Source organism: Mixophyes fleayi, chromosome 2 (genome assembly GCF_038048845.1).
Source record: "Mixophyes fleayi isolate aMixFle1 chromosome 2, aMixFle1.hap1, whole genome shotgun sequence".
NCBI lineage: Eukaryota > Metazoa > Chordata > Amphibia > Anura > Limnodynastidae > Mixophyes > Mixophyes fleayi.
The window spans coordinates 110,903,894-110,929,010 of NC_134403.1; the positions used below are offsets into that span (position 1 = coordinate 110,903,894).

At 40.5% G+C, this 25,117-nt stretch overlaps 1 protein-coding gene across 7 annotated transcripts in view; it reads right to left on the minus strand.

The window, feature by feature from the left end:
• The window catches only part of DACH1 (dachshund family transcription factor 1), a 305,348-nt gene that overhangs the window by 181,631 nt on the left and 98,600 nt on the right, over positions 1 to 25,117 (minus strand). For 4 of the 7 annotated variants that reach the window (XM_075199810.1, XM_075199808.1, XM_075199806.1 and 1 more), the window contains exon 2: positions 1,782 to 1,901. The exons of the other annotated variants lie outside the window; for them this stretch is intronic. In XM_075199810.1, the coding sequence (XP_075055911.1) occupies positions 1,782 to 1,901 (120 nt within the window). The remainder of the gene's footprint in view (positions 1 to 1,781; positions 1,902 to 25,117) is intronic. 7 annotated transcript variants of the gene reach the window in all.

Genomic DNA, 25,117 nt, shown 5'->3' on the forward strand with positions numbered 1-25,117 from the left:
GAGAGTCGAACACTCACTTATACTTTAAATTGCAGATTTCCATGCAAACGGCATATCTAGAAGTCAGTGCTCCAGAACTGGAGTCACTCATTTACCTATTTTGTCCTTAAAAAGTTGTTAAACATTCTCCCTAACTTTTTCATTGATTTCTCTGTGATGCCACTTAGGGCCATGATTCCACCGCTACTACCAGCAATCAGAAAGTAAGCATATGATCTGCTCCTATAATGGTAATGGAATCTCATTTTTATGTAACAGTAAAAGCTGGAGTATTAGATGGAGGCTTGCTACCAAAATCAGTAGATTGTGTGGAAGGTCCCCGAATGCTGCAGGGAGACCAGGACTGCAATCAGATTTCATGTGAGTTCTTAAACTCAAATTAGATTCTGGTATCCCCAAATATAAATTAAGCAAATATGTTACATTTTTAGCATCATGCTTAAAAATCACCTGCCAACTAGACACAGTGTATGAAGATATGTTGTGGGCTGAACCTTATTTATAAGAATGCAGCTTATCAAGTTAATAGAAACCAGTGACATTAATCTGCCCAATATAACCAATATTCACGAGGCTTGATTAAATTATTCATGGCTCCTTGTAATTTTATATAGTAGTTTGTAATACTGTGATTATTGATTCCGTCACAAAATGGCTTATTACATTGTGTGTAGGTTGTTGACTTTAATGTTATATCCATGTAGTCTTTTTTCCCCAAAAAAATTCTTAGCATTAGTATTTTACCACTTTCTTTAGCATATATTCCATGTTAGGACACCAAAGTCCCTCTTTGGAGCTTATGTGAAAGGCACAAAATGACTCTAAGAACGGCCACGTGTATATACTCTATAAAATTAATGTATTAGATTAAATTCTGTACAAAACATCACTTTCCTTACCTATTTTGCTATAACATACTTGAATCCATTTTTGAGCCATAATCAACAGAAATAAATATATTATTGTGTATAGGACAAATAAGATCAGAGCGGTTCCTCTTGCACTGGAAGCCTTCTTTTCTATGTAGTATATGATATATTAGCTAATTTATTGTCACATAAAATCAGGTTTGTTCATTTTTTATTCTAATTCATTTCCAGTTCCATACATTTTAATATATGCAAGATAATCAAAATCAAGTGCTCAATGTTTATTTCATGAAGTCAAGCAGTAAGTCAAGCTGATGTTATAGATTTATTACATTATTATGTCAGCACGGTTAGATTCTTGTGCTTTCCTTAAGTGGACATCTTATATACCTGCATTAGCTTTATTAATGTTTCACAAAATATCAATAATTTCTACATTTTCATTAACTAAAATATCTATTAAAACTTACAGTGGGTTAGAAACTAATTTTGTGACAGTGGAGACGATTTCTAATATTCCTGGGTTGAGATTTAGCCTTTAGGTGACTTATGTAATCCATATATTCAGTACTATATTAATGGCTTGGTGACAAAAATATAATAATAAGAAGAATAATAAGAATAAGAAAATAAGAAAATAATCATACAAAATAACAGAGGTTCTTGAGGTAAGTTCAAATTTTATGTCAGTAATGTAAATGAGCATGTAATGTAATGTGTTCCACCATCCTACCCTCAAAACTCCTGAAGTAGGCTTAGGCCATTAATATAATCACCATCACCATCACCATCACCATCACCATCATCTTCTATCTCTATGAATATACTGTCAAAATATTCTGCCACACTTTGACAAGAGAGGCTATAAGCCGAACGCACTTAAACGCAGGTGTGCGAGTGTCATGTACTTACCCATTCAGGGTCAAGTTCCAATATAGCTTACAGCCAATAGTATCCACTGGGAGGGTCTTCAGTTCCTCTATAAATTCTCCTCCCAGGGGTTGTTGGGCCTCTTTTTCACTGCAGGAAAAGCTGTGGAGCAGACAGACAACTGGTTCAGGCTCAGTATCATCTGCTACATTGTCTACCATTCATTGCTGTTTTATTTCATTCTTTTTATTCTCCCTCATCACATCTTTGCCTTCACCGCTTCTTCTGTTATTCTCTCTTTGCCTCCAGTCTTTCCCTGTTTTATTTATTTTCTTTCTTCCCTGTTCCCCTTATCTGCCTGCAGCCCCACATCCTTTTATTTCCATAGCATCCTTTATCCTCCTGTCATTTCCAGCCCACGCCACACTGCCTCTCCACTGCTAGATTCTCTGATGGCTCCCTTGTCCCCCCCGAAAGCCACCCTCCGGTTGCTAGGCTCCCCACTGATTCCTTCCATGGCCGTCTCTCCTGGCGCCAGCATGAGTGGCACAGGAAGACAACCAAAGCCTCTGCCCCCCCCCCCCCCCCACCCGCCTACACCTGCACCGGAGCTCCACAAGAGATCTGGATGCTGCGGCCACGCACAGGGCACAGTAGTTAGGGAACACGCAATGCCAGAGTAAACAGCATTGCTGACTAGCTCCGGAGCAGCCCCTCACACTGTCGGCAGGTGCCAGGAGGTGAGGGAGAGATCTCCTTCACATCTTTGAGCTCAGCAGGACCCCCAGGACAGGGACAAAATATAAGTGGGCTGGCAGGGAGTCGCCTCATGGTACCCCCTAGCCTCACCAGAGAGCAATTACAACCACATTGACCCCCCAACCACACATGCTTGGGACCTTTCCCTTGCAAAAAGGGGGGTGCAGCAAGGCACGCCATCCAACTCTTTTTACAACCTATGCAACCCAACTTCCTTGTGTGGAGCATTGGGCATGGCCCTACTTACCACAAAATCCCTAGACTTGCTTCTTCCCCTCCCAGCATTCCTCCTGCTGAACTTGCCCCCTCCCACATTTACACTGCATCCTACCTGTGCCTTTTTTTCCTGGACTCACAAGGTTCATCAATGTCCTACCCTCTGGCTTACCACCACGACTTGGATTGCTCCTGGCCTTTCCCACAGATGGCCTTTAGGGACAGAGCAAATCAGTTCAACTCCTTCATCAACATCAACATTTACCTATATACCTTCACCTTTCCCTGCCCTAATGACCCTCCCCCTACCGTTCGCCTGTCACCACTGGCTCAATGGTCAGTCACCTACCCCCTTCCCAGCTACCAACCCCCCAACCCGGGCATCTGCGTTGCTGGTGTCCCTTCCTGGGATTCCAACCTGAAACCCCAGCCTATTGTCCTTTCCCCAGCCACGATAATGCCCCCTCGTCAAAGTTTTTTTTTCACTGGGCCCCCCTCTGCCTCAAGCCCCTAGCTTCCCCTACCACATGGTTCCCAGCGCCTCCATTTGGAGACTCAGGTTATACCAGAGAATAACATGTCCCTTTTTTCAGTACCAAAGATACTAGGGCGGCAGGACAAAGTCCCAGTTCACAATTTCTTGACAGTATCAGGGAAAATGACCAGCACGTCGGACCAAGGGTCCCCGCTCCCACTCAGCAAGCTATGATGGCCACATGCAAAGAAGGAACTTCAACGCATGAGCCGCAGAACAACACACTTGCACTTACACATTGTTGTCCATTAGATAGTACAGCAACAACGCATCAGACACACAGCAGGGTCCACTCAAATTGATGAAGATTTTACAATCTCATTTTGGGGGCAGTAAGGTGCTGCAAAAGGCTACAGCCACAGCTACCAGACTGCTTGAATCTAGGGGGAATGTAGTGAGATGTACCGGTTTAAGCAATAGCGCTAAAGAGAAGATGTTGACATGTCCTACCTTACGTACATGTCAAATAGGGACTTGACAGCTGCCACGGGAAGAGAGGGTGTAGGCGAGGAGGCATACAAGTCTTCCGCCAATTGGTTGATGGGATTCTGTGCTTATGCCAGCTCCTATCGTGAGATTAGCCCTGCCGTTTTCATCGATGTCTGGTGCTACCACCACCTGATAACAGATATGTTTATCAATGATGGAGTCTCTATTTGGTCAGTGGACAGTCCTTGGACCTGTTTGGTTTCAAGGATTGCGAGATTTGGATGGATAAGGTGCACCCGGTGGGATCTCGGTGTCACCAGGTGAGGGCACAATGTTTCGTGCCCAAGGGAGGCATATGATTACCCAACAACCACTGCTTTATGTTTAATAGTGGATCATGCACTTGAGGAGCGGCTTGTAGGTTTTGCCACGCCTGCTCTCACTGTTGCTGCCCCCACTACGCTAGGGATTGCACCAGGCACACAGGTGGGTCTGGTAGAGGTTGGGGTACAGCTGCTGACCCTCCTTAATGCCCATTTTTCTTTCCTATTACAGGAGATATCTTATTGGATTAGCCTTTTGCCAAAGTTACGCTAGCTTCCATTATTAGTTTTTTGGAAAAATTTGGTGTAGTGCAGTTTATCAATAAACAGAGCACTTCCTCACTTCATGCTATCAACATTATGAGACACTTAGTTTTGCGCTGTCTAGAACAAGAGTTTACTTTCAAAGCAGTGCACGTCCCGGGTGCTGACAACCACATAGCTGATGCACTCTCTCGTTTTCATGGCGTCATTTTCGGAGCTGGCCCCACATGCAAATCTCATGGGTATCCCTTGTCCTTCTTATGTTTGGTAGATTATCGAACCAGCATAGTGGGACTTGCTGAGACTTCATTTGGCCCCTTCCACAAGGAGAGCTTATCAGGCAGCCTGGCTGCAATGGTTTCGCCCCTCAAGAGAGGATATTCGGAGGCCAGTGGCTCTTAGGATGTTGCGTCAGAGGATTAGGGCCCTTTCTCATGTTGGTTTCGACAATTGTGAAACACTTCTATTTAACATGACTTTTTGTTTAGTATATTTTGGTGCGTTTAGGATTAGCGAGTTGGTGGCTCCGTATCAGTTTGCTACGTGGGATGCTTTGCTTGTTAGGTGCATGGCTATTAGCGATTCACAGGTGTTGTGCAAGCTGCTCAGGTCTAATGGGGAAAGGCCATTGGATTAACATACCTTCACAAGAGGATTCCAGCATATGTACGGTGACTCTGTGTACTTAATTTGCACTGGTTAGACCCCATGAGGGTAACCTATGGTTGGTGCAAGCCACCGGGTCCCATAATTCAAGCATCTCTGGAATATGTGGGTCTAGACCCGGCCCTTTATGGCACCCATTCCTTTCAAATTGGGGCAGTTGGTGCTGCAGCCAAGGCAGGATCTTCCATCGCAGTCATTAAAACCCTGGATAGATGAAAGTCTGATGCCTACAATACTTACATACGGCTGTGGAGGTAATGGGTTCATGCCCGTGATACCCTTCCTTCCTTCAATAACCCAGGGCTCTGCGGCTCGTCACTTCTGATGAAGGCATTAAGGGATTTTTCCTATTTTTTCCACAGATCAGGGCCTGATTAGCACGTGCTTTTGGTGTTTTATGGGTTTTTGTCTTCGAATGGCTTACTGCAACTCCCCCCCCCCCACACCGCATCTGGACCATTGTCTCACCCACCGCTTGCAGTAGTGGCCATTACAAGTCCAGCTATGGCTGAGTTTTGATGTGCAATTGCTTTATTTTTATTTATAGGCACACGCAAGGAGAAGATCAGCATATAGATGGTCCGTCACTCATATGTGTATTGGGCATCCAGACACCAATTAGCAACAGAACCACATTTACACATCCTGTGGCTGTGAAATTGTTGGTTAGGAAGGAGTTGGGATGGCTATCCCTCATTCTTTTGTTGACTTCCAAGATAGGCAAGATTGGTTCACTTTACATACTTGTCATTCACCTAGGTGGTAATGATCTGGGTAAGGGAAAGTCTCTGGACTTGTTAATCTCCATTCGGGAGATTTGAGGGCCATCAAGGCAACATAGCCAGCGGTAACTCTGTGCTGGATGTCCGTTATCCCCAGGCTCTCATGGAGGGTCAAAAGTCCACCCCGCCATTATGATAATTCTACTTAAAAAGGGTTACAGGTCCAGGAGACATGTGGTTAGGTTGCTTGGTGGGTCGAGTATTAACCACCCTTTGATGGCTGAGCAGAGTCACTTATATAGGACAGATGGGTACATCTTACGGATGAGGGGTTTTAATAGACCAGATATATTGGAGGATGGGGTTGGTGATTCGGTCACTTGGTGGAGGGCTGTATTTCCGTTAAAGGACTCCAGCTTTTTCAGGATGACATTTGCAGTCAGCGGCGAATTCATACGTTGCTTCTGCTGATTGGCTACAGGTCACTGCCCTCTTCAACGTAACATGACTCTTGGTCTTTTTGTGTGGGGGATCCCTTGACCTGCTATGCGTGGGCACACCATTGTGAGTCCAGAAGGGGTGTAGTCACTCTGAAGCCAGAGATAGCACCTGCCAATTGTAAAGGATTATATCCTGGAACCAGTGGTTAATGCCTGTTGACCATACACTGTTTGGTTACTGCTATTAGCTGTAGCTGACTGGCAATTTGCCATCATGTCTTGTTTTATAAACTGTGACCTTTATGGACCAAAAATGTACTGGTGTCTGTATTTTTATTTATTAGATTACAGTGTTAATCTTATCATATGAGAGGTTTGGTGCAATGAAAAGGAGGCATCAACAGTATGCAGTTTATACAATAATACAAATTATTTCTTTACAAAAAAAGTGTGCTCATTATTTAAGAAACCAAAACTTATGTAGGCACATTTATTATGTAACAGTTTTTTTGTCACATGTTACAGTGATTTTCAGAAAGAATCAAGTACAGAACAGTGAAGGGCTGATTATATAAGACAACTAAATGATATACGTGTCTTATTGCAGTGTAAATGAGCCTTTCTGTATGCAGTCATACTTCCCAATAGTTCTGATGTTGGCAGGACTGTATCGGTTCTTGAACCACAAACAGGGTGGGGCTTACAAGAAATTGAGTTGGGTCTTTAGCATGGTTGGGGGTATTGGACAGGGTTTATTTTTTCCTGATTTTTTACTCTGAAATGTTAAGAGGCAGGGCCGGAGATGACATTTCCAGGGCATCCCCTGCTTGAAAGTTTGTGCATGCACCGCCCCGCGTACAGAGGTGTCTATACTGATCCCACAATTTATTTGCCATCGATGGGTTGCCGCACTTATTAGGCTCCATGTGTTCTGTCGGGTCTGTTGGTAGGTAATTAATGACTTCTAGGTGTGTTTCACTATTTTACAAGTTCCTATAGATTTATTTATTTTCTCTTTATGTATGTGTGTAAGCTAGCTTAAAGTAGGCAGGCCTTAAAAATGTATTCATTAGCTGCTCCTGCTCCATTTACGCTGTTGCACAAGTTGGACTTATAACTGATTCACTTCCTGTTTTTAAGTAAATTAATAAAAGAAAAGTTTTATGGAATCCGACTGAGCCCAGGTGATCTCTTTTATACTTTGAAAATACCCCTTTCCCACTTGGCCTGTACCGATCGATCATTGACCAAGGTCTGTTGCAGCACACATCACTGGATGCAGGGTTTCCTGGGATATCACTTGTACAGTCATCACTCAAAGCATTCCCATTAGAGGCCCTGACACAAAGACAGCCTAGAATGAACTCTTAAGTTTTACAGCACCAGTGGGAAGTGTCAGGTAAAATACCTTGTTTATCTTTTCAGTTTTGGTTTATCTAAAATTAACCTGTTGCCAATCAGAACACTAAAACCTCCAGATAACAGACAGTTATTAGATGTATGAAAGAGCAGTAGGCGGAATTGTAAGTGAGTACTGTTGCTATATATAATATGAATAGAACAACATAGTGTGTAAAATGCCTTTATGTTCATATGTATAGCTTGCTTTAAAGTTATACTCAAATGTTTTGCTATTTTTTATTTGCACAGTTTAATCATTGGTAATAACTGACTTTCTGCAGATTGTCAGATCACTATATAAACTAGGTTCTTTGTTTGGAATGTTTCAAAGTGAATATAATCTGTCTATCATCAAATGCATAGTTGCTAACATTTTTAATTATATTCCAGGGGCACTGCTGACCAGGTTACATGCGATCTTGGGACTTTGGATCACTATAGTTCCCATCAGCACATGTTTGCCAACTTTGATACTAGTGCAGTTTTTACATTTTGAATACTAATTTGGAATAATTATCACTTGAAAAGCCTAGATAATAACTATAGATGGTGTTATAAGTATACAGAATAGGAGGAATTTTACTGTGCCGAAAAAGAAGGACATTTACAGGAACAAAAAATTAAAGGAACGCATCATGCAAACCTAAGACTAGCTCTGGAAATTAGGGACAGTTAGTAACTATATAGATGCATCACTCACCAGGACATAAAAATAATAATGTATTGCATGTATTGCAATAGGCTGTGAGAAGCACAATACAGACTACTTTCTAATCTCCAGCACTTTGTTCTGATCTGCTTAAAGTAGTCATTAATAATTAATGTAAATAATTGTATTTATTGACTAAACAAGGTACTATAAAAAGCCTTTGCCCTCACCAACTCTAGATATTCACTACAGATAAAATGGAAAAAAAACCCCTCTTGTGGTTCTTTATTTGATAGCTTAAGCATAGCTAAAGTAATTTCATCAGCATATTAAACAAATCATAAGACTAATGCAATGCACAATATGCCATACATACCATATTATATCTCAACTGAAACATAATAAATCAAAAGTATATAATGCCATAATTTTTCTCTAATGTTTTACTTAGCTTTAATCACTGTTAAGAAAATAAAAATAAATACATATGCAAAGATTTAAAATCTGAAAAACGCTGTATTCAGCATTTTTTAACCTCATTTTTAGTGCTATAAGTACTGCAATGCTATAGTCCATCTTGGATTTAGTGATTTATATTGTGCAACAAATTAGTTGCATGATCTATATACAATGCTCACCAGTGGATACTGCTAGACTAGAACGTATTTGTCTGACTGTTGTACAATTGGGAACAAAGGTGCAGCATGCTATAATTACAAATTTAAAATTCTACCTGTTTATGTAACAAACTGCACTCATTCACATAAATGGGAGTTTTATACTTGTGCTCAGAAGTAAAGCTAAAGATAGCATAAGACCAAAGTCACAATGTCCAAATAACCAGTGTGGTTATAGTCTTATAGTATGACACTTTTAAGACAACCTATCCCTAATTTAATCTGTCCCTCCTTGTGTAACAGATAGGTTAGTAGGTTCTCCATGATACCTCCCCCATAAAATTGAGCTGGGACGCTGATTATGCTGTTCGAACAGTGCTGGAAGAAAGAATCCATCCATGTAGTCAAGGTCTACTGGAAGAGATATGGACATACTAAATGTGGACTTAGGTATTGGGGGTGCAGTGTGGGGAAATAACCCCAATTTACTACATGGTGGACAGGTTAAATTACAGGGAGATTTCCAAAACTGGACAACTGCTTTCATGCTTGCCTGATTCTTAGGTAGAGTTTCACATACAGATACTTCACACTTTGCCTACTTTGAGGGATCTCTCTGAGAGATCCCTAAAGAGGGGTGTTTTGGCGAATAGCATAATTTTGGCCCCAACCCTGCGACAAAATTAAGATTTGCCATTAATTGCGTCATTGAGGCCCGACGGGGACAGGATGAGGGAGACTTGCCTGCTCTCCCGAGAGACATACCCGGAATTCAGAAGTCTCCTGAGCATTCTGGGAGAGTAGGCAAGTATGAGATACCTTTGAATTGACAATAACATTCAGACACACTGATTAAGCTTTTTAGCATTTGCAAAATTAAAATATTGTAAAATGTGATATATATGAAAATATGCAACACCATGTGTTTTATGTGGATTATAAGAATATTAGAAGTCACCAAGTAGTTCTTTGACCATACAATGCACTGATGCTGCAGGCTATGTGCCTATATACTGGCCAAGTAGACTTAAGGTACCTTGTCATTCTTTATCTAAGAAATACAGGATACATTATCCATTATAATGCAACAAAAAATTAAAACAATTATGCAGGAACATATATTGTTTATAATGTGGCAATTTTTATTAGTTTATGCATATTTGTGCTTTCCTGATATTGTCCATTTGTAGTTAAAGGGTATGTCCACATAAAACTGGCTTCCCTTATCCCCTGCCAGGGACCCCAGTAAATCTGGAGTTCTCAACCTCATCTGCACCTTATCCTTTCCCCAGATTGACAACAGGAGAAAGCAAGTGAAAACAGCACTGTGATAGCTTTTAACACATGGACTAATTGGACAGATTTACAGCTTGATCCAATCAGCACCTATGTTAGATAGAAATACAACTTTCAAATCCCCCACATTGGCAACACAGGAAGAGGATCTGGTGAGGGCCTGATGTACAGTTGGGAAGCTGCGCCGTGTGCGCGCTTTTTATGTGCTGCATACGAAAGCGAGCAAAGCCACATAAAGTGCATTTGCCCTCTTCACCTCCCCCCTGTAACACAACATGGTTTGTCTGCTCCTAACTCTAAATAAGGCTCTCAGATTTAATCTAGATAGTAAATTTGAAATGCATATTGATAATGCTGTCACTCTTATTCTACTGGACAACTGTTAAAGTGACCAAATAGGTTTACGACCAATTAATATGGATTGTTCAGAATTATGTTGCTGGAAAAATCATAACTACTCTACTGATGTCCTGTGGCCTTCAGATACATTCTGTCAATTTATTTATCCAGAACTTATTACAAAGGACAAACTTTTAACTACACTGTGTTATGTCTATGGCATCCACCATCGGACACAAATTTAATGTAAGGACATACTAAAACTATCAGTATTTAAAAGGGACAGGGTGGTTTAGGTCAAAAGACAGGATGTCTATCCAAAATTTAGCACTATATATCCTGTAATAATTATTACCTTGAACAACATGTTAGTTTAAATATTATATTAATATATATGTACAGTGGATTCAATGCTTAATATAGTGAGATAAAAAGCAAGAAAGACAGTTGTAAAACACAAGAAGTAAAGCTTATAAATTAGAAGAAAATCCCTTTCAAAACAGCCTGCGATCTCGGAATCTGTGCAGGCTTATTATCAATTCAAGTACTGTTTGCTTTACAAAACTGAACAATACTTTTCATTGGAACACAAGACCATTTGCATTCGCTGCTTTGGCTGATTTTCCACTTCTATAAAATGCATCGCATGTGAAACAAGTCTTCAAAAAACAAGACCCAAAAAAAAACTACTACTCAGGGTGCCTTTGAGGATATTTAATTAAAATCTAATCCTGCATTCATTAAGGCTCACATAAATTAAGCTGTCATTCATAAGATTTATGGATTCTCATTTGCATATTGCATACAATTCATCAATTACTCAAGTATGAAAGGAGCACATTTCCCTAGGAGCTGGCTGCTACTCTGCCAACATTTGAAATGAGGAAAAGAGCAAGACTGTCAACCATTCGCACAAACTTTCTTCTTAATGTCTGCTCCTTGATTAATCTAATTTTCTAGCCATTTCTTACAAGATCCAACAACAGTCTTTCTGCAACTTTCAATTATTTTCCCTGTCTTCATTGCAAACTGTTCATGTCTTATAATGCTACCTCATGTCTGAGTGATTATTATTTGTTTGCTAATGATATGTTAAAAATAAGGGGTGAGCGGCAGAGTTAGATGTATGTTACGGAGTTTAGTAACCAGGGATACATATTAAAATTTTAATAATTTTTTTCTATTTTAAACATAAATGATAATACAATTTCTGTTATGTGCTGATTTCTATCATTAGAGAAAATATATCGCTGTCACATAAACTGACATTACATTTAATCTGGTAACTTTACAGAAGTGTTTCTGTTGGCAATAACGAGGTAATATGTGATTATACATGTATTATGCCACACGTTTCTTGTCTATTGACAAATCATGCTGCAAATGCACACTGTTTTTCAGAGTTGCCTGTCCAGACATGGGCGTTTGGCAGAATTTGCTGAATGACCATAAGTGTGCCCATTTAGAAATAATGAACAAATCTGTTTTTTTCAGTGATCAAAAAGATGCTGGGGCGCACGCAGGATTTTTAAGGGGGGTTGCCCCCCCCTGAAAAAAAATAGAGAGAGCTGCTGCGCATGCGCTCCATTTCAGCGGCACTGTATTGTACAGCAGCCGCGGCGCTGTCAAAGAAGCGTCCGCGGCGGTGCTGTATTACAATACAGCACGGACGCTTCTTTGACAGCGCCGCGGCTGCTGTACAGTAAAGTGCTGCTATGTAGGGGCACTGTTTAGCCCCCGTTCCTCGCGAAGGGGAGGGGTTTCTGGAGAACCAGAAACCCCCCCTGCATGCGCCCCTGAGATGACTGGGGGCAATGCAATGTGGTAATCAAATACTGCACACAACCCATCAGCTGATCACACATTTTGATTGAATGGAATTGTTTTGGGCCCACAAATATAGTTTATTTATGCCCATTCAGCTAAAATGGCCAACAAGTCTGTCCTTTTATGGACAGCTTAAATTGCATTGTTGAAACCATAAATCAATCAATCTATCTATCTATCAATCAATCTATTTAATCTCTGCCTGTCCACAATTTTGCCCACTCTTTCCCTACTATAAAAAGATGCAAATATAATCTCATCCTTTGCTGCACACATAACATGCTGTCTTAATTTAATTGTCTTCTCCAGGGAAGCAATCTTAATTTCAGCAGTATACAAAGAAAGAATGGTCCTTACAAGAAAATACTGGATGTCTTCCAATCTACATGTGATCAGGTGCTAAATTTAATGTCGTTTTCCAGAAATGTTTAAATTAAAATGTATGAACACATGAAATAATTAAGTAGTGTATTAAAAATGTTAAACACACATGGACACAGATGTATACAAAGCTAACAAATATTATGAAAAATACATCTCCCAAAACAAATGACAACCTTTTTTATTGAAAGAAAATTAAACGTTTATATTCAGAGCTTTACAGAGAAGTCACCTATTAAAAAATAATTAAAGGAGTACAAATTACAGAACAAGCATTTAGTTATTTGTTTACTAAAATATTTCTAAACAATATACTCCAAGCTGCCATTGTAAGTACTAAATAACATACATTATTTGCATAAAATAAGCTTTGCTGCGATTGATAATACACTCAGTAAACAAATGTAATGGCACTGATTGATTGAAATATATATATATGGTCTGGTGTGGTATCTAAACAGAATTATAAACTGTTTAACAAGTATTTAAATCTGACTTAGCACAGTATTTATGATATATGATTTTATCTGAACAGATGGCACACGGGTTTCCTTTAAATGAATGGAACGATCTAGTGACCATTGATGTGCTGTGAATGTGTCAGATGGTGTTGCAGTAATCCTGGAAACTCCATTGGTTTCCAATGTATGCAGTTAAGCTCATACAGCATAATCAACAACACACTAGTACTTGGTCTTGCCGTCAATAAAAATATGCTCCACCTGTGATTTGTTACCATTTATGTTTTTTATACACTAAAAGACAAGTTATAGCAAAAGATACAGCAAGAGGTTTTGTGTTTGTGGTATGCATATTATATATACACTGTGCTGTAAATAGAGTCATCACATGTCCCTGGTCTGTTCAGATTAGACTAATTGTTGTTGCCAGAGAAACTAGAGAGATGAAGTGTATGAATATCTTTATTTATGTAACGTCATACACAGTGTTTCACTGTGGCAACAGGCACAGCGCATGGAAAAAGCTCTGCAAACACTGGTTACAGCAATCCAATGTCAAAGAATTTACCCTAGTAATGGCTTAATACAATTTCTACTACAGTGGAGTAGAAATGGGCTAAATTATGTTTAAATTAAACTGTTTTTTTTTTAGTAACACCAAATGCTTATAGAAAGAGTTTTTTTTTAATTGAAATGGTTGTTAACAATGCGTCAAATAAACACAAGTTTTGTTCTAAGTATTACACTTTTTTAGGTGTTTGAAACCACGCTGACTTCTGCTCATTACAGTAATATTCAACGTGATTAAAAAAACAAAAACAACAATAATCATTTTGTTTACCAGACACCAGAGAATTACTATGGGACTGTACAAATATAATAGAGAATGGTCAACCATAACGAAGCAGAGAAGCATATATTCCATCACTGTTAGCGTTACAGTATGTAGATGCCTTAGGCCGCTTTAACACAAACCAGTTTCAAACAATGGTTTTAGAACAGACTGTTCACAAGTCTAGAAGTGGATGAGAAGTAGCTGGGCCTAATATTCTGTAGCATGAGCTGGGCATATAAGCAAGCACTAAATCATGTGTCTGATTCGGGGCTGGCCTAAACTCTGCTACAGATACAGGCTAATCAATACCTCTCAGACACTACAAATGTGTCATCAGCAAATAGCTATGTTGAGGCAAGTAGCAACAGTATACACAAATTAGCTAACACAACCTTAATTTCTGCTAACTTAGAGATGATATAAACTGACAATAGATTCATTGAGGGCATTCAAAGACATCTTGAAATTGCTAAAAACTCTTAACGGGCCTATTTGTTAAAGAAAAACAGGTGATAGGGATGATTTTCTATCACTGCTTATCTCAGAAAACCTCTTATTGTCAAGATTTACTAATAAAATTTGAGAGAAGAGTGATACAGACTTGGGCTTTCAGTTCCACTTGTTGGAAAAAAAAAAAAAATATAGTTTCAAAATATAAAAAAAATACTAAACAATATTTTACAATAATTTCCATGTTAAGACATGCTTCATTTAAATAATAAAGTAATATAAAAAAAAAATATATATATTTTTTTTTTTCATTGAGTATCTTTATGTATTTTATTCGCCTATTTCTTAATACATATATAAATACAAAGGTTTGGAACATTCAAAAAGCAAATAATGCATCTGGTTCTACCTCTTCCCCATCCTCTAGTAGAAAGCTGAAAGTGAACATTGACAAACCTAATATGCAGCTGATCTTAGCTACTGGAAGAGATTAGTACTATTACCAAGTTAAGCTTCCAACTGTCATATCCCATTACATGACCAGCAGAAAATAAATTGTAATAGTTATCAACATTTTATATAATTTCTAACTCCTGTATCTGAATGTACAGTGAGTATTCATAAACCAGTGGTTAATGTAACATGACTTTTTGTTTGAAAATAACAGTGTACTACAAACAACAACATGTAATAAGCATTGATCAGTAAATCCACCCGAGGCCTCCCATTGAATTGTTTAGAATGTCCTAAAGGGGAAAATGCATTTATTTAGTGCTAAATAAAAACAGAACATGCTCTTTATTTTAAAAGAAAGAAGAACAGTGTGAGATAGCCAGCCCTTATTTTTAATCATATTGGGTTTTAAATAAAATATTGTGGATAAACCGATAATTAACTTTTGGAAGGAAAATTGCTGATAAGGAATTGACCATATATTATAAGAGCAACCTCATACAAGTAGTGGAGAAATAAATAACATACCTGGGTAAATGAGGGATATCAAGCATATTGAAAGTAACAACTTCACACAGGTGTGGTTTATACCTTAATCAAGCAATTAACAACCATAATCAGAGACATAAACAGAAATGCTGGACTGCCCTGATTGCCTGCAAATGTGCCTAATGTGGATGCAAGAGAGAGACCTCAGTGACTTTGAAAGAAGCGTGATTTTTGGGTTGCAAATGCTCAATGTTTATTGAACAATGGTGTCTAAAGAACATACAGCTTTGAGTCCTTGTTTCCAACAACGAAGGGTTCTGAGCCATCACCTTTACCCCATGTTGCTGCACTGCTTTCCTGATGGGACGGGTGTCTTCCAGGACAACGATGAATCATTTTGCATTTCTGTAAAAGAATAGTGCAGCATCCCTCCTGCACAAGTCTACTCAATGGCACAGTGAATACGACAAATGAGTACTTGTTCCTCATCTATCCTCTAACAAATGTTTATTGTTTTTTTGTTTTGCAACTAATAGAATGTTCTAAAGATAGCATTGTTGATACAGCCAATGTTACAAACAAATAAACATCTGATTTTAGATTTTATATATATATGTATATATATATATATATATATATATATATATATATATATATATGTATATATATATATATATATACATTCTGCAGGTAACTTGAATTCATGCTTCATCCAAAAATAGTTTTAGAGACTAGGCCATACTTGCGAATGTCCGGGATACTCACAAATTCCGGATAGGTCCCAGACTTTCAGAAGAATAGGGCATTCTCCCGCATCTACCCACTTCCTAGAGAAGTGGGCAGGATTTGGAGCCGTCATGACGCGAGTCTTGGGGGAATCGAGTCAATTTTGGACCACCTTTTTTGATAAGGGACACATTTGTGTCATGGGGTTGGTCCAAAGATGGCACAATTCCCCTAGCCCCGCTCCCCACGCCCTCTGCAAGTACGGAGTAGGCAAAAATAAATATTGGACAATACAGACTTAAATGTCAGTGAACAAGGTAAGAGAGAGAGAGAGACAAATATGTAAAGTGAGATTCTTCCCTTTCATTTCCCTTATGCACGGTATCCAAATACGTTAAAAAAAACACTAAAAAGGATGTATTTCTAAGGTTGGTAGGCCTTCTGCAGTTATGCACATTGTTTTCTTAGGCTTATTATGAAACAAAGTAGAGTTGTCTGCAGGGCCTGATCGGCCAATAGGCTGACCAGGCTGCAGCCTGGGGCGCTGGAGCCAGGGGGGCGCAGCGTCACCGAGATGGTTTTTTTTTTTCCCTAAATGTGGCAAGCGGAGTCATCGGGTCCGCCCCTGGTCTAAAGGAGCGGTCCTGACTGTCACTATCACATGACAGGCAGTCTTGGCAGCGATCGCTGCTAGCTGCCTGTCGGTGTGGCCGCGGGCGCTTCTTACTCTGGTCACGTGAGATCAGGACTTCCACATCTCACGTGATCACCAGAGTAAGAAGCGCCCGCGGCCACACCAACAGGCAGCTAGCAACGATCGCTGCCAGACTGCCTATCATACACAGCGCTGAAGAGAGGACTCCACAGCAGGTAAGTCCCTTCTAATGTCTCGGGGGGAGGGGCGGCAGATGGACAGGTGAGGTAGCTAAAGGGGGCAGGTGAGGTGGCCGAAGGGGGCAGGTGAGCAGGCTGAAAGGCGCAGGTGAGGTGGCTGGAGGGGGGGTGGGAGCGCTACGGCTGAAATAGCCTAGGGCAGCCGGAACCCTTAATCGGGCCCTGGTTGTCTGTACTACACCTACACCTATGTTGCATGCATGCATCAAAAGGCAATTGAAGAAAGAATTACATTAGTCCAGATGGCTGGCAGTCTCATGTATCCATCCAAGTACTGTTTTGAGTTTGTTGTTGCCAACTCTCCTGGAATGTTCGGGAGACTCCAGAAATCCGGGAGAGCTGACAATTCTCCCGCATCTGCCCACTTCCTAGTGAAATGGGCAGATTTAAAGCCTCCATGATGCGATTCTTTGGGCCAAAATGACGCGATTTGCAGAGTCCCGCCCCCTCATGCCCACTACCACACCAGACTCCCGGAGACCAATTTTCAAAGGTTGGCAACTATGTTGTACTAATCAGCTCTGACTGTGAATAGGAAGAAATTACAACTGACTTTTGGGGTACTTGAAGGGCCTGATTCATCAAGGCAAGCATCTGCCAATTTTGAGTGTATCATACGAAATATCACTCTCTGCTAGTAACCGAAGCCCTGTCCGCTCTGTCTTCGAATGCAAAGGAGTCTTACCACAACCTACAATTTCGGGGAGTGAACGGGACAGGCAAGGGGCGTTTGACTGTAGTCATTTTACAGTAAGCACATGCTAAACTGAAGCGCACACAGCCACGTCCGAATCAAGTTCTAGGCAGGGCCAGATTAACCCTAGAGCTAACTGGGCTACAGCCCAGGGGCCTCGGGCATCCAGGGGGCCCTTGAAAGTGCTCAGCAGCAGTATTGATCGGTCGGGGGTGGGGGCGCCCCCAGCGCGATCAATGCTGCTGAGCACTTTCACTGCGGTCCTTCCCCGTAGTCTCCTTACTGAGGAGATCTCGTGAGTCTCACTCTCACGAGATCTCCTCAGTAAAGAGCGTACAGCGCGCCGGGGAAGGACTGCAATGCCAGGAGAAGGAGGTAAGTGCCTTGGGGGTGGCTCGACTCACCGGGGAACAGCTCGGATCATGGGGGGGGGGCCCTCACGGGGGAATGGAGGCCCCCTTAGCCCAGGGGCCTCCATTCCCTTAATCCGGCCCTGGTTCTAGGCATGGCAAAATTACGAGTTTTTCTGCCATATATCTTTTCCTCCAGTATACCATATCATGTGTTTGCAAAGCAGGGGCAATTGTAAAAATGCTGTTTTTTTATGTTCAGTAGACATTAACAACATCCTAATAAATTAATTTCATAGAAAAATAAATAAATAGAAAACATTTTTTTATTTTACTGTTTTCTTTAAAAAAAAACAAAAAAAACCCAGCTTTTTATTTATAACAGCTGGTAGTAACAATACAGGTCATTGAAATCATTAATATGATTAACAAGAAATGCAAGAAAGTGCATGAACAAGGCATACTTAGTTTACTGCTTTACTGTTTTATCATGAATACCTTTTTTATTAACTGGTGGCATAAATTCTATTTTCATTTATTTTTCTGTACATTCTTTTGTGAATTTACAATCCACAAAGGCTTTAGATGTATTGTGCAATGTCTTGTGCAATAGAGCAGAGCAGACTTACGCCTGAATGCAACAGTGCATATATCTTGAGATCCATACCTTAAAGGAATCGGGAGTGCGCAGAGCCTAGTAACAAGCATTTTAAGGTACGGTATACCACAAGCATAGGTTACTGTACATGAAAGTACATGTACAAATAGACGCAGTGTCATGAATTTCCAAATGTATGCTCGTTGCAATAATTATTTTGCATCCTGAAAAATATGTACCATGTACTATCCTGAAAATTGTGCTACCAGTGTTTGTGTTTAAACTTCAAAATCATGTGTCATTGTTTGGGTGCATTTATGTTGCCGAGTGACATTAGTGTTTTCTTTACCGAGACCTACATAAGTTAGTGTATGCACAGAAATCTACATGTGTGCTGTGAATATTTACCACATGTTCCAAACAGGGCTGCCAAGAGGAATAGGTGATTAGCATGTAAACTCATGTGCCACCGCCCAGAGGCGTCGTGCCGTCAAAGGGGGTGTGGTCATACAATCGGGGCATGACCGTGCATCATTGGAGGTGTGTCTAGCAGGTGAAAAGCACTAGGCCACCCTCATACAGAAAAATGCATTACTCACACATGCCCCCTCTGCCCAACAGCTTTGCTCACACATGTTCCCTCTGCCCACATGCTTTAATCACACTAGTCCCCCTCTGCCCAGCTGCTATAGTCACACATGCCCCCCTCTGCCCAGCAACTTTAGTCACACATGCCCCTTCTCTGCCCAGCAGCTATAGTCTCACGTGCTCCCTCTCTGCCCAGCAGCTACAGTCACACATGCCCCCTCTGCCCAGCAGCTATAGTCATACATGTCCCCTCTCTGCCCAGCAGGTATAGTCACACATGCCCCCCTCACAAATGCATTACTCACACATGCCCCCTCTGCCCAACAGCTTTGCTCACACATGTTCCCTCTGCCCACATGCTTTAATCACACTAGCCCTCCTTTGCCCAGCTGCTATAGTCACACATGCTCCCTCTCTCTGCCCAGCAACTATAGTCACACTTGTCCCCTCTCTGCCCAGCAGCTATAGTCACACATGCCCCCTCTCTGTCCAGCAGCTATAGTCACACATGCCCCTCTCTGCCCTGCAGCTATAATCTTGGATTGATGTTAGAATTAGTGTGGGAAAAGTTACACCCTTTGAAATAGCAAGAGTAAGCTTACCATCAGTGGTGCACTGGGCAGTGACTACAAGAACATACCAGCTAAAAAAAATGCTCAAAGATCACTGCAAATGAAGCCTATGAAATACATTGCTTACCTTTGTTGCCAAAGTAACAGGGAACTCTGGAATTAGTTTGGTCATAACAGCAGCCATTCTGCAAGCAAAGGTCCTGGGTAGCTGCAGAACTAACAGGGGATCTGTCCATGCTCCCCGCTGGTACCTGGTCCGGCTTGGCACACAGCCCCCACCCCACTTATGAGCAAAAAAAAATGTAAAAAAAATATTTTAAAAATACTAGGTACTGCTGTATAACTCCAGTCCAGTGGTACTCTCCTGTGCTGCGGATAATTTGTAAAGGCCTTGCCGAGTGTGTGTGGTTTAGGGGTACGCTCTCTTGTGCTGCATATAATGGAGTACAAAAATTTGGAGGATAAAGTAGAGAAAGATCAACACCCACTTCCTCCTCCTAATGCTGAAGCTGCTGCCACTAGTCATGACATAGACGATGAAATGCCATCAACGTCGTCTGGCAAGGGCGATGCCCAATCTCCTAGAGGGCATATAAAATCCAAAAACCCAAAGTTCACTAAAATTAGCAAAAAAAGAAAATTTAAAACATCTGAGGAGAAACGTAAACTTGCCAATATGCCATTTACGACACGGAGTGGCAAGGAACAGCTTAGGCCCTGGCCCGTGTTCATGACTAGTGGTTCAGCTTCACCCAAGGATCTAAGCCCTCCTCCTCCCCCCCCTCCAAAAAATGTAAAAGAGTTATGCTGTCAGCAACAACACAGCAAACAACTCTGCCTTCTAAACAGATGACATCACAAATCCACAAGGCGAGTCCAAGGGTGTTGGTGGTTGCGAAGCCTGACCTTCCCATCACTGTACGGGAAGAGGTGACTCAATCCACCATTTGCAGCACAACCTCTGCATATGCTGGAAGGATGACCCACAGTGTAGATCCAGATTTCGATAATCAAGGTGTCAAGGAGGCTATTGATGTAGCTGGCATTGTGGAGGAACTTGACAAGGAGGATGCTGATGTGGTTATTTTAAATGAGGCACCAGGGGGGGAAAAAGTGGATGTCCATGGGACGAAAAAGCCCATCGTTATGCCTGGTCAGAAGACCAAGAAATGCACCTCTTCTGTCTGGAGTTATTTTTACCCCAATCCAGATAACAAATGTATGGCCATATGTAGCTTATGTAAAGCTCAAATAAGCAGGGGTAAGGATCTTGGCCACCTAGGGACATCCTCCCTTATACGTCACCTGAATAACCTTCATAGTTCAGTGATTAGTTCAGGAACTGGGGCTAGGACCGTCAGCAGTCCAGGGACACCTAAATCCCTTGGTCCTGTTGGATACACACCACCAACACCCTCCTCGTCAACTTCCTCCACGATCTCCATCGGATTTAGTCCTGCAGGCCATGTCACCAGCCAGACTGAGTCCTCTTCAATACCGGATTCATCTGAGGAATCCTGCAGCGGTACGCCTACTACTGCCGCTGCTGCTGTTGCTGCTGGTAGTTGGTCATCTTCCCAGAGGGGAAGTCGTAAGAACGCTACGTCTTTCACCAAACATTTGACCGTCCAACAATCGTTTGCCATGATGACACTAGTCATCCTATGGTAAAGCAAATAACAGCAATGTTGGTGTTAGACGTGCGCTGCATACTCTTTCTGATTTAGCAGAAGCTTGGCATTGCCCTTGATAAGCAAATAGGCTTTCCGTGATATTACATTGTCAGGGATTAGGCTAAACAGAGTGTCATGGTATTTGAGATCCCTACCTTACCTACACACAGCATATACAGCGCTGCTATTTGTTCTATCATATTAATGTTTAGATAGGGTCTCTCCATATTAACACACTCCGCTTGCTCACATCACCCAGTGAAGCAAGCGCTATATAAGTGCCAACTTTTATACACGTTAGGCAGCGTCTTTAACGAGAATACAGTATCTATATAATTGTGAGTACTTTAAGATCTTACATGACCTTTAATCAGGCCACTTTAATCGCTGCTCTATTACAGATCTCTGTACAGTGATCATCATGCATATTTTTGCAGAACCAATTTAAATATATAAACAGGGTTTCCTAGAATATGTACTATTTTATTTAAGGGAGTTTTAAGGGCCATTACACTCTAATAGAGAGACTCATCATTTCTGAATAAAAGTTAAGTTCCCAAAGAGAGGAACTGCCATTTCTATTACTACTTTCTTTCTTTATGTAGTTCCCAAAAAGAGGAACTGCCATTTCTATTACTACTTTCTTTCTTTATGTAGTTCCCAAAAAGAGGAACTGACATTTCTAGTAATACTTTCATTGTTTGTGTCGTTCAAAAAAAGAGGAACTGCCATTTCTATTAATACTTTCAATCTTTATGTAGTTCCCAAAAAGAGGAACTGCCATTTCTATTACTACTTTCTTTCTTTCTTTATTTCCAAAAAAGAAGAACTGCCATTTCTATTACTACTTTCTTTCTTTCTGTGTTTCCAAAAAAGAGGAACTGCCATTTCTATTGCTACGTTTTTTTTTTTTGTAGTTACAAAAAAAAATAACTGCGGCCTTAACTGCTATGTTGGTGTTAGACGTGCATCCGGTGTCCGCCATCTGTGCAGTGGTATTCAGACCAGTTGAGGGTTTTATATTGTGGCCCCGGTACCCAATTTGGTACCGGGGCCACTACACTACGCAGTCCAGATAGCTGTGTAGTGGAATTGAGACCAGTTGAGGGTTTTATATTGTGGCCCCGGTACCAAATTGGGTACCGGGGCCTCTCCACTACGTAGTCCAGATAGCTGTGCAGTGGAATTGAGACCAGTTGAGGGTTTTATATTGTGGCCCCGGTACCAAATTGGGTACCGGGGCCACTACACTACGCAGTCCAGATAGCTGTGCAGTGGAATTGAGACCAGTTGAGGGTTTTATATTGTGGCCCCGGTACCAAATTGGGTACCGGGCCACTCCACTACGCAGTCCAGATAGATGCATATCAGATATTAAACTACATTCAATGTTGGGGCCAAATTCAAAATTAATTAAAATGACCTGTCATCGTCAAAAACAAGAGGTATTGACGCGTTAGAACTACACCCTGTATATGCTGCAGAGGATGTAGGAGCAGGCAGCTGTTCAGTGGAATTCAGACCAGTTGAGGGTCATATATTGTGGCCCCGGTACCAAATTGGGTATCGGGCCCACTCCACTACACAGTCCAGAAAGCTACCTCGGTCCAACGTTTTGGACTAAAAACAATATTGTGAGGTGTGAGGTGTTCCAAATACACTGGAAATTAGTGGAAATGATTGTTATTGAATGTTATTGAGGTTAATAATAGCGTAGGAGTGAAAAACAAAAAAAAAACTAGATTTTAGCACTTTTTATGCTTTTTTAAAAATAAATCAGAACCCAAAACCCTAAATCAGAACCAAAACCTTTCGTCAGGTGTTTTGGCAAAACAAATCAGAACCCAAAACCTCAAGCTAATCAAAACCCAAAACACAAAACACTAAAAGTGCCCGATGCACACCCTTAAATCCACCTGTGTGTCTAGTTACCATGGTGACTAGACAATAAAATTTACTTGGTAACTGAAACATATTCTGTCTTCTATGCTGCATCTGAACAAGAGTACCTTAATATATTTATGTTAACAAAACTAATGTAATTGTATTTATTATTATTTTTTAAACTGTTTTTCTGCATCTTGCCTTGATAAAGAACTCGAAATGTTCACAGACTCACAAATTGTCAAAATCATTTGAATCAGTACTGGGGTTGCATCTATTTCCTTATCTCTATGCAACAACAAGCTAAGTGCAATCTAGCTTGACAAACAACTGTTAACTTACTAATTAAACAGGAAGTTTAACATTAATTAAAAAGTGCATCTACTAATCACAAATTCCTAAGTAAGCCATCAAATAAAACATATCCAGTGTTTATGTTTCTCCTTTTTCATTTTTAATGAAATGTAAATAGTGCAGGAAGCTTGGCTTTGCAATGCAACTAATACTATAAATAGCACGCAGATGTTTACATATGGATCACTTGTGCCCAAAAGGAGGTTCTAATTTTAGACGGTGTTATTTTCAAGTCAAAAAAAAGGAAAGAAAAAAAAAATAAGACAAATCCTGTAAGCCCCAGGGATCTCACTTTAAGAAGTTTATGTAGGTTCACTTATTGTTTTGACTACCTCATCTCTTGAACTTCTCACTAACACAGCCTTGATCAGTCATGCCAGCTGTGCTTAAGACACGTTTACTACAATAATATCACACAACGTTATTATTATAACATGGACGTGCAGCTAGAAACCATTATTCTCTTAAGGATTCACAGAATTGCTTAGAACTACTCAAGAAAAATTACCCTGACAGATCATCATATGTTCTTGTACAAGTTTCATGAACATAAGGCCAAGAGTTCTGGTTGCGGTGAAACGACTCACTCACAAATCTTTCATTGCTGGTTCAAACAAAAACAAAATGTTTAAAAAGACAAAAGAAGGATATAAAACGTAATGTACCATTCTTCAATAAGTTTTATCACTACAAATGTTTATAGAATTTGCTGTTGAAGAGCATCAAGTGGGCTCTGAAAGAACAACATAGACTGACTACAGTTCGAAAATTTCCCTAAACAAAGGAGTCAAAGGGGACGGGTATCGGTTTATTTACCAAAACTATAGATACTTCAAGAAGATAATGTAACGTTACAATTTTTAGTTAACTCAGCATTGATGACGAAAATGTTTCAATTGATTTTTTCTAGTATGGAATCCCCTCACTATGCTTATCATACATATTACTGTAGATATGCTGAGAATGCATAGTAAATATCCTTTTACTTTACAGGAGACTATCATGCAGTCTATGTTAGGTTCTTAACTGAAACTTTTTAAGAAATAATCAAAGTACAGGTATTATGAAATTTGCTTTGCTCTCGGCATACACAGCCTGACACTGTCAACCATAGGATAGATCAGCAGCAGTATCCAGTAAGTATAGTCTTTTACTTCTCTGTGTTTTCTAGCTTTGTTTCCTGGTTTGGAGTGAGCGCATTCTTTTGTTTTATTGTAATGTTAAATAAATGAAGATAATATAATACAGAGATGTCTGGGCAAACACGCAGATATGTTTTTCATTTCCATGAGGTCTCACAGCTCCTTCGTAGAGCAAACAAGCTGGATTTTCTTGTCTCCACAGAAGACGTGCAAGCTTTGCGCCCCAGGCTCCAATTTATGGTGCTAAAATCATGTAGGGCCAGAGTCATTAAGGAAAGTAAGGCAAAAAAATGAGTAAATGTTCTCCAGGACAAAAATGTTACAATGCAAGGGGTGCATATTAGCCTATTA